We start from the raw sequence: 15,878 nt of genomic DNA on the forward strand, positions 1-15,878 counted from the left end.
TACCTGTCATTTGCCAGCCTTCACTGTTCAATACAGGTCAGAATCTTGTTGCTTTTCCTAGGTTACTTTGTCATATGTGACCCCTTGACTTTGCTGCATGGTCGCCATCTCATGTTGTGGGCCACCTGCTCTTAAGCTTAATACCAGAAAGCAAATTTATCAGTATTGAAATGCCCAAAGCAGAGAGATTAGGGGATTTTGCCAAAGGAACTCCCATTAGGGGACAAACTTCTGAGCCCAGGATTTAAATCTGGGCTGATCCACTTAACCCTCAGCAAGTTATTTAAGCTTCTTGAGACTCAATTTCCTTACTTAGAAATGAGTTGCTGTAAGGATTAAATGAGATGATAGATGTAGTATTCTTTATACAATGTCCAACACTTAATAGACACTTAATACCTTTTCGTTCCCTTCTTTTATGCCCACCTGCCTGGTCTAGGGGTTGTGCATGGTAATCTAACCAGGGGGCTCACCTGAAGAAGATGGACTAGTTTTCAGGCTGCAAGCTTATAATGGAATTCAGAAGTGCCACCTTTGAACACATACTATTCCTATTCAGCTATTCTCTTCAAATATTTATACTGATGCATGCCTCTAGCCCCAATTATCCCTTATTCTCTCAGCAAAGATGTAAGCAAAATCTGTCACCTTTGCATTTCATAAACATGCTTTTCAAGAACAACTAAGGAAGTTCCATTATGTAAGTGTAACAAAATTGAGGTGGAGCAAAGCAAAACAGAGGATAGTAGTGGGGTTTTGTTTTTGCTGTCAACCATTTCCAGGGTATTACTTACGTGTGAGACACTACTGAGCAGTTCACACCAATTTCTCATTTATCTTCCAACAATTCTAATGAGATGGTACTATTGTCCCCATTTTACAGATGAGGAAACTGAGGCACCATTAAATAACAGATTGGTGTCCAAGATCATACATCTGCTAAATTAAAAGCTGAGCTTGAGCTCAGACAGTGTACCTTTATCACACCAAACCATGCCACCAACATCAGCACCTCCCAGAAGGTCAAGGCCTCAGCAAGCTGAATCACAGAAACTATCATAGCTTGACTTTTTGCTCTATAAGACCTCTCTTCAGAACAGGAAAAAGAGGACAGTGGCTGAAATGCTGCTACAATTTTTAAGAACAGTAGCTTTGTATGGGAACCTTGGACAGAAAAATTGTTGGGAAAAAAATGCTCTTTTATGAATGACATCAAGTCATTCTTGTAAGGCTCATGGTCCATCATTCAGGAGAGCTGTTAATATGTCATTAAGTGGGATTTTTTTCTTCTTTTTTTCACTAGCCATAATTCTTACTGTTCTCAAGCTCAGTACCCATAAAAAACTTAGAAAATCCTTTCAAGGGAGAAACATGCTGAAGAGCTCATCTGATGGAGACATGCATTCATCATTTTTTAGATTTAACATTGTTATTAATTATTCACAGTTTCAGGCATTTCAGGGACATGCATTATGTGGCATTTTGATTTTTTGATTTCTTAAGCCAAAACTACTAAAAGTATGAATTATATTTGAGACCAGCCTGAGCTAGAGCGAGACCCCATCTCTAAAAATAGCCAGGTGTTGTGGCAGGCGCCTGTAGTCCCAGCTACCTGGGAGGCTGAGGCAAGAGAATTGCTTGAGTCAAGAGTTGCTGTGAGCTATGATGCCATGGCACTCTATCAGGGGCAACAAAGTGAGACTCTGTCTCACAAAAAAAGTATTAATTACAAATTGCACGTGGGGACCTATGCCCGAACTTGGGCAGCTCTACTTTTGCTTGTGGAAAAGGGAAGGAGTAGATTTGTGTGCCCTCTCCAAGCCCCAAACTGTTGTCTGTTTTTTAAAAGCCTGCCCTGGTACCACCACATTGTTTCTTGGAAGCGAAAAACATTTTTCTGACACACACTAGGGAAGCTTAGGTTCTGACAGGAATGTTGGGGAGAAGGAGGGGTCAGGAGGGGGAAAGAACACTCACTCACTGAAGGTCAGTCTGGTTTTTAACCTATGAAAATGGCAATTTTATATGGTTTGACCTAATACTAAATGCCAGTCCAAGCACCTTCTGTAGGTTATCATAAGAAAGAGTATCCCCATTTTACAGGTAATGAACTGAATTAAATGCCTAAAGTCATTGACTTAGTTTGGATTCCCCCAAAAGCTGACCCGGAGTCAAGGACTCCATGCAAGTAGTATGGAAGGCAATCCCAGGAAGCTCTGAGAACAGTGACAGGAGGCAGTGACAGGAAGCAGCCAGCTCTGGAGACACTGTCAAGCCCGTTGCCCTGTGGGGAACTCTGGGACATGGTGAGGAATATATGCTGCAGGGTTATCCTACCTGGGGGGGCACGTGAGCTGCACAAACTGTCTTAGCCATAAGTCTAGGCTGCTTGGGATTGAGACAGCATGTTAATTCCCCAGCACTTCCATAGCAGGCTGGAAATAGGCGTGGTGCACTGAGGCAGGAAAGGTAAGACATGGGCAGGGCCCAGCTGTGTCTGCTACAGTCCCACAGCTAGTCCCACAGAGGCAGGTTTTGAACTTGTGGCATTCTAATGTCATAACTCACATCCTTCCCACAAAAGCATAAGATGTCAAATTAGGAAAGATCAGGGGTCCAGGACAATCAGGAATCAACTCTAGGTTATGTTTGGACATCTGTAAGCCCACTAACCAGAGGAGATGTTATCCATGCTGCCTGCTGTATAATAAAGTCATTACATTTGCGTAGCACGCAATGTAATGCAGACGAAGTTTACACAACGTCTGCATATCCATCACGTCCTTTGGCCGTCATCATGCACATGAGACGGACTGAAGCCCATTCACTCATGAGATTACTATATTCATGTGTTTAATCCATAGCTATTGAGTATGTGTTCCAGACACTCTTCTAGGTGCCAGAGATGTAGAGATGGACCAAACAGAGGTTCCACCACGGCACCACTCATATTCTAGTGGGGGGCAGCAGAATAAAGAAATAAGGATCAGTACTTTCTTCTCCGTATCTGATGACCATCTTGTATCACTGCATGTACTCATTATTAAATTGGAACTAATTGATGGGCACAGAAAGAAAGAAAAACTGTTGGAAATCAAAAAAGGGAATTGGGGGAAGGAGGGGAGGAATAAAAGCCTACCTAATGGGTACAATGAACAATGTTCAGATGATAGGCACACTTACAGCCCTGACTAAAACATTATAAAGCTAGCCGTGTAATGAAAATATTTATACCGCCTTAATATTTAAAGAAACAACGAAACATATGATAATGTCCTATTATGATTGGGGCCATGAGAAAATTAGAACAAGAAAAGATGATGGTCATGGCAAAGGATGCTACCTTTTTAAAATTGGGAATGGGGTCAGGGAAGATGATTGCATTTAAGCAATGAAGTAAAGGAAGTAAGGGGACGAGTTTTGTAGGTTTTCTGGAGGAAGACCATTTCGGGCAGAATCAAGAGCCAGACAAGGAGTGCAATGTGGTTTTGTAGGTTTTCTGGAGGAAGACCATTTCGGGCAGAATCAAGAGCCAGACAAGGAGTGCAATGTGGTTTTGTAGGTTTTCTGGAGGAAGACCATTTCGGGCAGAATCAAGAGCCAGACAAGGAGTGCAATGTGGTTTTGTAGGTTTTCTGGAGGAAGACCATTCCGGGCAGAATCAAGAGCCAGACAAGGAGTGCAATGTGGTTTTGTAGGTTTTCTGGAGGAAGACCATTCCGGGCAGAATCAAGAGCCAGACAAGGAGTGCAATGTGGTTTTGTAGGTTTTCTGGAGGAAGACCATTCCGGGCAGAATCAAGAGCCAGACAAGGAGTGCAATGTGGTTTTGTAGGTTTTCTGGAGGAAGACCATTCCGGGCAGAATCAAGAGCCAGACAAGGAGTGCAATGTGGTTTTGTAGGTTTTCTGGAGGAAGACCATTCCGGGCAGAATCAAGAGCCAGACAAGGAGTGCAATGTGGTTTTGTAGGTTTTCTGGAGGAAGACCATTTCGGGCAGAATCAAGAGCCAGACAAGGAGTGCAATGTGGTTTTGTAGGTTTTCTGGAGGAAGACCATTCCGGGCAGAATCAAGAGCCAGACAAGGAGTGCAATGTGGTTTTGTAGGTTTTCTGGAGGAAGACCATTTCGGGCAGAATCAAGAGCCAGACAAGGAGTGCAATGTGGGAACAGTGAGATGCTAGTCTGGGGCAGGACAACACAGACGCTGTCTCATGTCATCGGCCGTAGTCAGTACTTGAGTTTTTGTTCTGAGCATGATGGGAAACCCAGGGGGATTTAGAGCAGGGAAGTGGCATGGTTTCACAGGTTCATCTTTTTACTCAGCTCTTAAGTCGCATGGCCAGGAAGACCCCAAACCAGGACTAAAACCGAAGCCTGCTGACTGACTCTAGACCTAAATGTCCTTGGCATTCTGTTTTTCCTGTTCCTTGCATAGTGATTTGTGGTCTCCTAGCCAAGTCCTAAGACCACTATTGCCTGTTTCCTGCACATTTGGCTCCTTGGGCCCTCCCTTTGCAGTCTGGCTCAGCAGTCAGCTTTAACATTCTCCCATTTCTCTGAGCAGCCTTTCCTCATCACCCACAAACTTGTTCAAGTAGAGTTTAAAACTGACCCTAAAATTCAAGTGAGGATTTAGAGAATGAAAAAATAACCACTCTAATCGGAAAGTTTAACTTTACAGATCGCCAGGTGTCTTCATGGTATCAAGGATTTTTTAAAAAATCAAGACCAAGGGAGATTTTCTCCCAGACCATGGAAATAGATTATTGGACCTGTGGTTCACTGTATTATCTTTCTCATCCGGACAAATACGGAATCAGGCAAAAGTTACAATGAGATATTGCTATTGCGTTTTTTTTTTTTTTTTCACCATCACTATTTTTTGTTTCTAAAGTCTCAGATTTATCTGCTTCAAATCCAAAGCTACTTTGTTTTTCCAGCCAAGGCTGCAAAGACAAACTCAGCTTGTTTGGGGAATTACAATGTGGGGCTGCCTTGGCTGCTTTTCAGTGTCAACACCCGCAAGAAGTGTATTTACCCCTCTGTAAAATAAGGAGCAAAACAGAACATTCCACTCTCCCGGACCTGCACTGACATTGCAGTATTGACAGAGGTGACCATTTGTCTTTTGTCACTGGAGCCAGTCAGCATGACACCAGACACACATGTGCAGAGGAAGCGTATGGATAGATAGTCACTTGTTTGGCTATATCCACCGCTTAGATTTGGTGTCCTCTGAAAATGTAATGTTTCAAAGGCAGAATGATATTTCTGTTCACTTATTAAGAGATGACTAACTTGCTTTTGGCTGCACTACAAATGAATCACGGTAACAATCCCCAACTTGCGACTTCTGGTGTTCTGATGTAATGCATTTCTATTAAAAGAAGAGGAAAGAGAGTGGGTGAGAGTGAGATCATGCGAAGACAGAACATAACACCAAGGGAGCTAGCGTAATTTATGAACTGCAGCAGCCAGACCCATCCACTTCAAGGTGTTTGCTTGCGTCCTGAGCGAGGATACCTTGCCAATTTGTCCCTGCCCACTTACAGTTGCAGAATATAGACCCAGATCAAGACCTGGGATTTGGAGGGATTCAGTGAGGAAAACATTTCATTTAGGGGTGAAAAACAGATATTCCTTGAAAGCATTTTTAAGTAATTTTGACTTAGTGTCATTTGGAAGGTAATATTTGAGGGCAAGTGATATAGGTTAGGAAGGCAAACCCCAGTCTCCTTTTTGACGTTTTTAAAATGTATGCATCTTCTTTGGGAGGAGCAGAAGCAGGGGTGGGAATGTGAGCCCAGGAAGGGAAGGCAGCCCATAAAGGGGGGGATCATCAGACTCAATCCCACTGGAACCTGGGGAACCCGCACCTCCTCCTAGTCTTCCCTAGCACATGAGATTCCTGAAGACTGCCTGAGCCTGCTCCCGGAGCACATTACTTGCCCTGCATGGGCAGAGTGGCCTTCCTGGCTTCCTTCTCTTTTCAACAAGAAACAAACACAAAGGAGCTGAAAGGTATTGTATAAGATTGTCTAACCCACAGGTATTTTTCCTATGTTAGTCACCACTCAGGAGCAGATACTTCCTTCCTCCCAGATCCCTTCTGTACTCTGCTCTACAAGGTGTCCCTGCTGTATTCTGAGGAAGATATGAGTGTGCCAAGGAGAGGCAGAGAGGAAATTAGACTCTGGCCTGTCGTGACCGGCAGCCCACACTGGCTTTGTCCCAGGCTCTGGCAGAAGGGGATTAGAAGAGCCAGTGCCTCCCCAGAATGCGAATTCACTCAGAAAAGGGAATCTTTTTTTTGTTGTTGTTGTTACGTTTTGTTTTTTTTTCAGTAAACCTATTTTCTTTACCCTGTTTTCCTTCTGGGTTTCATCTACTATCAGGTCTGTCATTACCCTAAAAAAGAACTTAAGTGTTTCAGAAAGGCGTACCTCAAGTAGCTATAATAAAATCTCAAACTGATGTTTACAAAGTTAACTTTCTCACCCAGTACCTGATTATACAGCTTGTGGATATCACTCATCTTAGAATTATGTAGCGTTATAACTGGAAGGGTTTGTCCTTAAAGATTAGCTCGATCAACACCTTTTTTAAACTGATAAATCTAAGATGGGAAGTCTCAGACCTAAAGAAGTAGAGCAGTGGTTCTCAACCTTCCTAATGCCGTGATCCTTTAATACAGTTCCTGTGGGTCGCGACCCACAGGTTGAGAACTGCTGAAGTAGAGTGACATTCCTAAGGTCTCTGACATGCCTAAGGTAAGTGGCAGGAGCCATACTGGAAGCCACAGCTTCGTATTACTGGATCCCATTGTGTCCCATAGCCTTGTTTTCTTAAGCCTGTCTTTAAAAAATTTTATTTAGTAATTTCAGAGGTTGGATGGAGATTAAGAAAAATCAGTAAACTCAAAACCCATCCCCTTCGTTACTTGTTAGAATTGCCATGGAATACTGCCATCCAGAAGTGTGGTTTGGCTGTTTGGATTATTTCTGTTAGCTCTTATCAGACCCCATGTGTCCACGTGTGACTGTGCCACAGCTCAGTCATTTTGAACCCGGTGAGCTGACTGTTCTTCCCTACATCCTCACTGCTCAATTTGTGTTGGTTTGGAGTAAGTGTCCTGCTATGCAGTAAGACTTGACTTAGAATCCTGGATCTGCCCTTTACTTAAACCGGGTCATCTTAGGTGAGTGATTGAAATTCTTTAGGCTTTCGTTGCACCAGCTATAAAATGAGGACAATTACTGAACCATTTTCATAGACTCTTTGTATTTAATACATTTTAAAAACTGTACAGAAAGCACTACTATAATAATAATATCATTCTTAACCTGATGGGTGATGAGAACAAAGCAGCTAATAATTTAAATGATATATTCAGAGCATTAGAATGACTCTCAATTTAATGTTTAGTGCAGCCTCTTTCTCAATAATACAATAATAATAAAGGATATTGGGATCAGAATTGACATTGGTTGGGCTTTACTAGTACAAAGCACGTGGTGTTGTTTACTGTCAGGCTATTCCCTTTGTTTTGGACATTATGTCTCAGATGATTTTCCCAGCAAGTTGTAAGTACACTAAATTCAGATAAATGATCCTATTATTGGCAACATAGGGGATTTGATGAGTACTTGTTGAATGTGTGTTGAGTGAATCATCTAGAATCTGTACATACCAATAGAAACACGGACTATATGTTGATTCACATGACAGGTTCAGACTATGTTAAGGGTCAGAACTATGACTTTGTGTCATTTTCCATTCCTTTTCTGAGAAGAGTGTCTTACCTATTCAATATGAAGCTTGTGTGGATAGCAGTTGTACATTTTGTATATTATCTGAGGCATAGCTTTGATCTCCAGCTTCCTTTTCCCCCTGTGAATGTACTTGGTACCACAGTTTAGAACATCTAATATTTCTACTGCCCTGAGTGGGGCCCCTTCAGGAAATCCAGGACATCCTAAAATCCTGTGTGGGTAGATGTTCAGGTAGCATGTGCTGCGTGTCTGTCCATGACTTTGTGGATGTCCAAGACTGGACTGTGTGTGCTTGATGTGTAGTCATAAGAACCAAAACTCAGAACTGAGCCATTTCAGAAGTCATAGAAGAGAGTCCATCTTACTTCTCCTTTCCCATGCCTCTCATTTTCCTCTCACCTCTCATCCCACAGTAGAATGTCAAGGCTCCCCCCACCAGGTGGGTGGCCTCTACCAACACCCTCTGCCTGGCTGCTTTGTCATCCTGTATTACCCTGCCACTCAGAAGCAAGAGTGACACATGTTCTACCCACCACTCCATCACAAAGTCAAGACAGCTCTGGTGCTGAGTTAAGAAAACTTCCCTCTCAGACTTCAGTAAGGTTCTCGTTTTCCTGTGGTCTGGTGGTACAGGGGTTAACATGGGGTCTGCTTTCTTTAAGGTATGGTCCCAGAGGTCACAGCAATAGATCTGCAGAGTTGGCAGATTGCTAAATAGTTTACAACCCCCCACTCAGCAGGGCATGGTTGCCTTAGAGAATGGATGGAAAATATCCCCCTTGCTATAATTGGGTTCAGCCCTGTGGCTTAACACCATCTTATTTGGCAATCTTTTTCTCTTGACATATTTAGTAATCACTCTAAGGAAGATTTATTACACTGCTCGTGGGAACAAACAATGCACTGAATATTACACATATGCATGCTTTCAATACCACTCCTTTTCTAGCCTATTTTGAATCTTTTCCCAAAGTCTTTCTTTGAACTCTTATTAAAACTCTCTTGTCTTTAAATTCCTCTTGGCTCTTCTCTTGTCCAAAATAATCTTTTACATTTTGGAAATTTTTTATAGTTAGGAGTTCTTTTAATCAAAATTCACTGGGCCATGCTTAGAGAAGAATGGCTAAAAACACACTTTTACAGCTCAAAACCACTGAAGACATTTTGCTCACTGTTAGTCCTAAAGCATCAAAACAAGCAATTAGCATATGGTTAGGGTTGTGAAAATAGCCCTTAGGTGTCCCTGTGTATCTATCTGTTTCTCTGTGTGTGTGTGTGTATATATATACACTTAAATATATGAAAGAACTCAAAATATTTCAGGCAAACATAATGTAATAGAATGTTTTGTGAATCTGAAGATTGATACCCATGAAGAGATGAGGGGAAAGAGGCACTGAAAATTAAGATCAACAACTCATGCTCTGTGCTAAGGAAAAGACAGCTGGTACCCCTCAGATATTTTTTAAAAGCAAAATATCCCACTCACCCAGGCATGTGCACAGCAAAATGTCTTAACAAATACTCTGTCTAGAACAGAAATCTGAGAAAATGTATCAGGGTCACAGAGATTCTCAAAAGATTATGAGCTGTCATAGCACAGTTACGGTACAACTACTCTTGTGTGTGTTAAAATCTATTTTCTTTACATGTGAAATGATCTTCGTTCATCAGCTATGCAATAATGGCTATCTATGCTTTGGGGAGAGCCCTTTCAGTGCTAGGCACAGTCCTAGATACCCTCAGTTACTTAACGCTCAAGTACGCGTCTGCCCCAGCCTGCCTTTGCAGACCTGCCAAGTTTTATCCGGAGAAGGCAAAGCCACCATGAGAGCAAGCAGCTGGCTAGTCAAAAGAGTTAAACGAGGGACCTATGTGGCTACCACCGAAATAGTATCAAGAAACCATTTAAAAAGACAACCATTAGCCCTACCACCTCTCCCTCCATGCCCTCCCCTGGCCTCTTATCTCACCTGTAAAGTGAATTGTTGAGAGAATTTAAGCTATGAAGCCCTGACACATGGTAGTCGCTCAGTTAAGTCACTCACTCTTACCCACCCTCCACATATTGCCTGTCTTCTTATGTTAGACAATAGATTACACATACTTCTACATATATCTGAACTTGAACACTTGTGTTTTTAGGGGTTGGGTAATAAAAACACAAATTCATGAATTAGTTATTAGCAAGAACCTTCATGCAGCTACTGGCATTGCCAGTGTGTGGTGAGGGCCTAAGAGCACAAGTTCAGAGCCTACTGCCTGGTATAGCCCAGCTCTGCCCCTTATTATCTGGGTGACCTTGAGCAAGTGACTTGGCTTTTTTTGCCTCAGGTTCCTCATCAGTAAAATGAAGCTAGCACCTGTACCTATGTTGTAGTTTGATGGAAGGATTAAATGAATTAATCTGTATAAAGGGCCTAGAGCTATGTCTGGCACATAGTAGGGTCAGTTAAATGAGTGCTTGTATTCTCACGTGCACTTTGATGGCAGGCATACAGTACCTGGGCACAGCAGATTCAACATGGGGCAAGGTGTGCAGAACAAATCCCAGTGCTCTCCTTTAGCATGTCCCCATGTATCCCAGCCAGGCTGTTAGAGTTATAGCTCTCTTCCTACATATTGCAGACAAGTAAAACCAAAGAATGCAAGGACTGTCAAGGTGAACTTCTTGTCTGTAATAGTCGAGAATGATTGAATTAGATGAGAGATCATCTAATTCAATGAGAATTAGATGAGAGATCACCCTGCAGATCAGCAGCCAAGGATGGACCTGCAGAGGACTGTGCATAGGGACTGATTCATAGGTGCTCACCGCAGCAATCCAATCTTTAACATACCCTGTCTCACTCCCTCACTCCTATACTGGTGCTTCCAGGGCTCACCTCCCAAATAAACTTCTTGTATCCAAATCCTTGTCTCAGGGTCTGCTTCTGGGGAAGCACAGAGATTACTATCTGTCAAATACTACACAGGTACTTAATGGAGAATAGGGGCTGCAACCCAGGACTTTGGATTTCTGGGACATTTAGCAGATTAGGTTGCTTCTTGCTGATGACCAGCACTTTGCCTGCCATCAAAGTGCACATGAGAATACAAGCACTCATTTAACAGCCCCTAATGTGTGCCAGACACAGTTCTAGGCCCTTTATACAGATTAACTGTAATTAATTCTGTGCATTCAGAATTGCACCTTAGTTCGCTTTTTACATTACATGTTCAAGAGGGAGACTGAACAGGGGACCTATGTAAGATTTTCACACATTATAGACAAATTGGGTTGCAAATACAGACCTTGTGGAAATAATGCTGGTACTTTAATGCAGCACTTTTCCTCACAGGTACTTACTTTGCCTCTCTTTTTTTTTTTAATGCAGCACTTTTCAAACTTTAGCTGCATCAGAATCCCCTGGAGGACTTGTGAAAACCCAGATTCCTAGGCTCCACCATCCTCACTAAGGACTTTCATTGCTGACAAGCTCCCAGGTTGTGCTGATGCTGCTGGTTTAGGGGACACTGTGAGAACCTCTGGTCAGATGTGTGCTTTGCATTCCCTACTACCGATTTCTGATCAAAGGTTATAACATTTAATTTGAATTCTTTAGCTTAGAGATGGAATGAATGACCTCAATCCTACAAGAAACAAAAAGCAGAAATATTTGAATCCACAGAGGAAATGTCTGTCTTACTAACATCTAATTTTGGTAATGAACACTGTCATTTTTTTTCTCCACAGTTGCATGCTGCTGTGACCAAGATCCAGGTTCCGAGGCCTGGCTTTAATTACACGTTTGCCCACATATGTATCCTGAATAATGATAAGACTTGCATCGTGGATGACATAGTGCATGTCCTGGAAGAGCTAAAGAATGCTCGGGCTACCAACCGGACCAATTTTGCTATCACGTATCCAATCACTCACTTAAAGGATGGGAGGGCCGTGTACAATGGGCATCAGCTTGGGGGTGTCACCGTGCACAGCAAGGACCGGGTGAAATCTGCGGAAGCCATCCAGCTCACCTACTACCTGCAGTCTATCAACAGTCTTAACGACATGGTGGCTGAGAGGTGGGAGTCCAGCTTCTGCGACACTGTCAGACTGTTCCAGAAATCCAACAGCAAAGTCAAAATGTACCCTTACACGTCCTCGTCACTGAGGGAAGATTTCCAGAAGACCAGCCGCGTGTCAGAACGTTACCTGGTCACCAGCCTGATCCTGGTGGTTACCATGGCCATCCTCTGCTGCTCTATGCAGGACTGTGTCCGCAGCAAACCCTGGCTAGGTCTGCTTGGGTTGGTGACCATAAGCCTGGCCACTCTGACTGCAGCTGGGATCATCAATCTTACTGGTGGAAAATACAATTCCACCTTCCTAGGAGTCCCTTTCGTCATGCTAGGTAATTGCTACCCTTTATTTTTCTGTTTCCTCCTGGGGGTGGTGCTGTGTTCTTGAAAGGCCAGGAGTAGCCGTCTAACAACTTCGTTTCATTTGTAGTGTCTTCATTTTGCCAAGAAGTCCTGCAGCCAGTTCTATAAAGTGCTGGTCATCAGTAAGAAGCAACCTAATCTGGTAAATGTACCAGAAATCCAAAGTCCTGGCTTCTAGCCCCTGGTCTTCATTATGTACCTATGTGACATTTAACACATAGTAATGTCTGTGCCCCAGGGTCTTAAGTTGGGCTTTCCCAGAAGCAGACCCCAAGATAAGGATTTGTATATGAGTAGTTTATTTGGGAGGTGAACCCCAGAAGCACCAGTATGGGAGTGAGGGAGTGAGATAGGATCATGGACAGTTCAGGGTATGTTAATGATTGGGTGGCTGCTGTGAGCACCTATGAATCAGTCCCAATGGGAACCTTTGGGAGACATTACGAAACACACCTCAGAGACGTCCTCCCTGAGGGGTGAGGAGGCTAGGCTATTTACCCAGAAACCCTACAGTTCATTGAGGGCTACTCCCTGGGGTAGTTAACTCCCCAGCACTTTCCAGGGAAGACTGAACCTACTCCTATAGGCAGAGAAAGGCCTCAGGTGACTTTGTAGTAATAAGTCAATGAGCTCAAGAATGGGGAATGGAAGGGCACGTGGATTGGGCCCCGATGGTGCCTGCTGCTCTCAGTTTCACCACCTTGAACAGAGTGATGCAAACACACAAAAGGACATGATAAATATACAAGAACTTTGAAAGTGACAAGTGAGACATCAGTAGGAAGGTAACTTTCTTCCTATTCTTCGTATGAACTCAGGAGAATACTTTTAAGTGATAGTAATGGTTACGGTGTGCTTCCGGTGCATTTAGTCTGGGGGACTGCAGGAATTCCCTGATAGAGATTATGGTTAAAAAAAAAAAAAAAAGCCATAGTGGTCATAACATCGGCTTACCCTGTCCATCTGGTATCAAAGATGGCATGCCCAGCAAGCCTGATGGCAGGGTTTCTGCGGGCCAAGTGTTGAAGCAGTTAGCTTTCCCCCTTTTCTGTGGCAACTTCTCATCAATTCTTTTAGCAAAATTAAAATGTCATTTGGAATCAGATACTAACATGACAAATGAAGTGGCATTTTTCGTTGACTGAGAAATAACCATGATTGAGCTCATTAGTATGCCTCCTGCCCTGTTTTGGAGTAGTCGAAAAGACAAGAATTTCCTTAGGAAATCTCAGCTGTGTTATGGTTAAATGATAAGCAGGGCTAGTGGGGCTGTAAGGCCACAGAATTACATTCTGCCCTCGATGCTGTATGGCCTGTGGGAATTGAGACTTAGTCAATAAACATACACTATAGCTTTTGTGAAAAGTTGAGCACTGCGAGGAGACTGAGCAGCCTAAGAATTTGCTCTCTCAGTTTACTTGTAACTACTGAAAACAACACAGGAGGCTGCCGTGTTGCCTCCTGAATTCAGTTTGCTAAAAAGGCAGCACAACTTCCCTTTTTAAAATAACCCCAAGACCATGTGAGTTGATTGTGGAATGCAAGATTGTTCCTTGAAGAGTGAGTAGGACTGAGCATTAGTAGCTTCCACAAAGGCTTGAGTCAAAGTTTAAATTAAGATGTTTTGCTCACGATTAGTCACATGCTTGAATGGTTTGGGGATTTTTTTCAGGGCTTTTTTTAGCTTTCAATTTTCAAAATACAGTGTTTTTTGTTATTGCTTTTGCAGGAGGAAGACAAACGAATAAGAAAAGGGTGGGCAACTGAAGGGAGATAGTAAGGTTCTTAAGGTGAGAAAAAAAAGGAGGTTGGAGCTAGCAGAAGGACCACTCGTGCTGGTTGTATGACATTCCAGATTGCTACCAGTAAGCCCAAAACATATTAGAATACATAAAACATCTTAAAAATTAATTTTTCTAAGTAAAACGAAATTATAATATTCAAACTTCTTAAAATTCATTTTATTAAATTACAATATCAAAAACTTTTTGATACTTTAAGAATTTTAAGATACTGTAAGTAAAAATCAACACAAAAAAGACTATGCCAGATAATACTGACGGAGAAAAAGATATAAGGAATGGTAGGATGAAAAGATGCTGTTAGCAGGGGAGTGTCTTTAAAAATCAAATCCACAAATAGCAGTGCCATAACACACGGAGACTGGGCATCACAGAACTCTACATCAGAGTTCAATTCAGAAAAATATGGCATTTGCAGTAAAAGAGACCAGGCACCCCAGGTGCCCAATACGCTCGTTTGCAATTTGTGAGGAATGTTATGTGCATTGATTTGACAGCACTTTTCCCTGCTGACGATCAGTGTGCAACCTTTATATTTCCAGCCCAAAGGGTTCTCACATTATTTAGTTACAACATGAAAGGAAGCTACACATTTTAGTAGCTAAGGCCCATTTGCAATAAATACTTTGCACGATGTAATGGGTGCTTAATATGCTCATAAAGCCTACAGTGCCTGGATTTAGGATGCTTGCCCTTCGTGTATTTCTCAGATAAATGCTTTATTCTTTAGAGTTTGACTATGAAATGAAATATAAGAAAGGACAGGTTCATAAAGGATGCAGTCAAGGCCAATGTTTAATTCTGGGGTTCTGATGACCAGTCCTAAAATGCCAATAAATATTTCAGATGATCAAGGAGAAGTGCAGTGCTAATGGTTTTACACAGAGTCAATAAACTGTTCATCCAGTATTTAAATCTGCCTGTCTATAACATAAAATGGCTATGCTTAACCTAAGAAGATTTAAGTAAAATTTCTTGATTTAGCATGTTATATAAATGCAATATCAAATCAAATAAAAATATATATATAGCCTCATTTAGGAAGAAGAGTACCTTACAGTCTCAAAGCAGATATTTCCTTGGCTGTTAATACTTCTATAATGTGATAAACACAGATTTAAAATTCAACCAACTAAACATACTCAGTGTGATTCTGGTCACATAAGGCCAAATTCAGCCAAATGCCAAAATGGCAGTAGATTTAGAATGGAAAATTTTAAGACCACATGTGTCAAGTAGTATTAACCTGACAAAATTCCAGAAGAGGAAAGAATTTGGATAAACTCTTAAGAGTTCACCATAATGGGATGTGACTGTGTGTTTCTAGCCAAGACGATACGTGACATCTCTGGCAGTAAGAATATATGCTACACAGATGAATCATTTTGGCAATGATGTAAGCATAGAGACATCATGATTTAGAATGTTTTTAAGCAGAGTTTTTGCATATTACACGATCCCACTTCTGCAAAACCTCTGTCCAGATGAATCAGATAAGTTTATTTAGAGCTGAAATCCCAAAAGGTCTACACTATTATAAATGCTCATTGACATTTTTTAGTTACCATAATTTGGAAAAGAGTTTATTTGGTCTATTCCCCTTATCATCCATAAAATAATGCCCCTTCTTTCTATACTATATTGATATCAAGTAGCGAGGTACTTGAATTACCATTTGTAAATATATAATACTCATCATTTTAATGTTATGGAATTTACCATAAAGGATAAGGATTTAGGCCACTGATCTCTAGTTGGTATGATTTAAGAAATTGGCATACGTTTTGTATGTGCAAGCTTTCCTTATAGTCTTAATATTTCCACAGCTCTGCGGATGAGACAGACACAAATCAGGAAAGGGATGAAATGTTAGA

General features: G+C 41.9%; 1 protein-coding gene across 1 annotated transcript in view; it reads left to right on the forward strand.

Annotated features, from left to right (window-relative positions):
- Positions 1-15,878, forward strand: part of PTCHD1 (patched domain containing 1) — a 53,455-nt gene that overhangs the window by 25,249 nt on the left and 12,328 nt on the right. The window contains exon 2 of the mRNA XM_053579763.1: positions 11,511-12,171. Coding sequence (XP_053435738.1) covers positions 11,511-12,171 — 661 coding nt within the window. The remainder of the gene's footprint in view (positions 1-11,510; positions 12,172-15,878) is intronic.

This window comes from Nycticebus coucang, chromosome X, assembly GCF_027406575.1.
Source record: "Nycticebus coucang isolate mNycCou1 chromosome X, mNycCou1.pri, whole genome shotgun sequence".
NCBI lineage: Eukaryota > Metazoa > Chordata > Mammalia > Primates > Lorisidae > Nycticebus > Nycticebus coucang.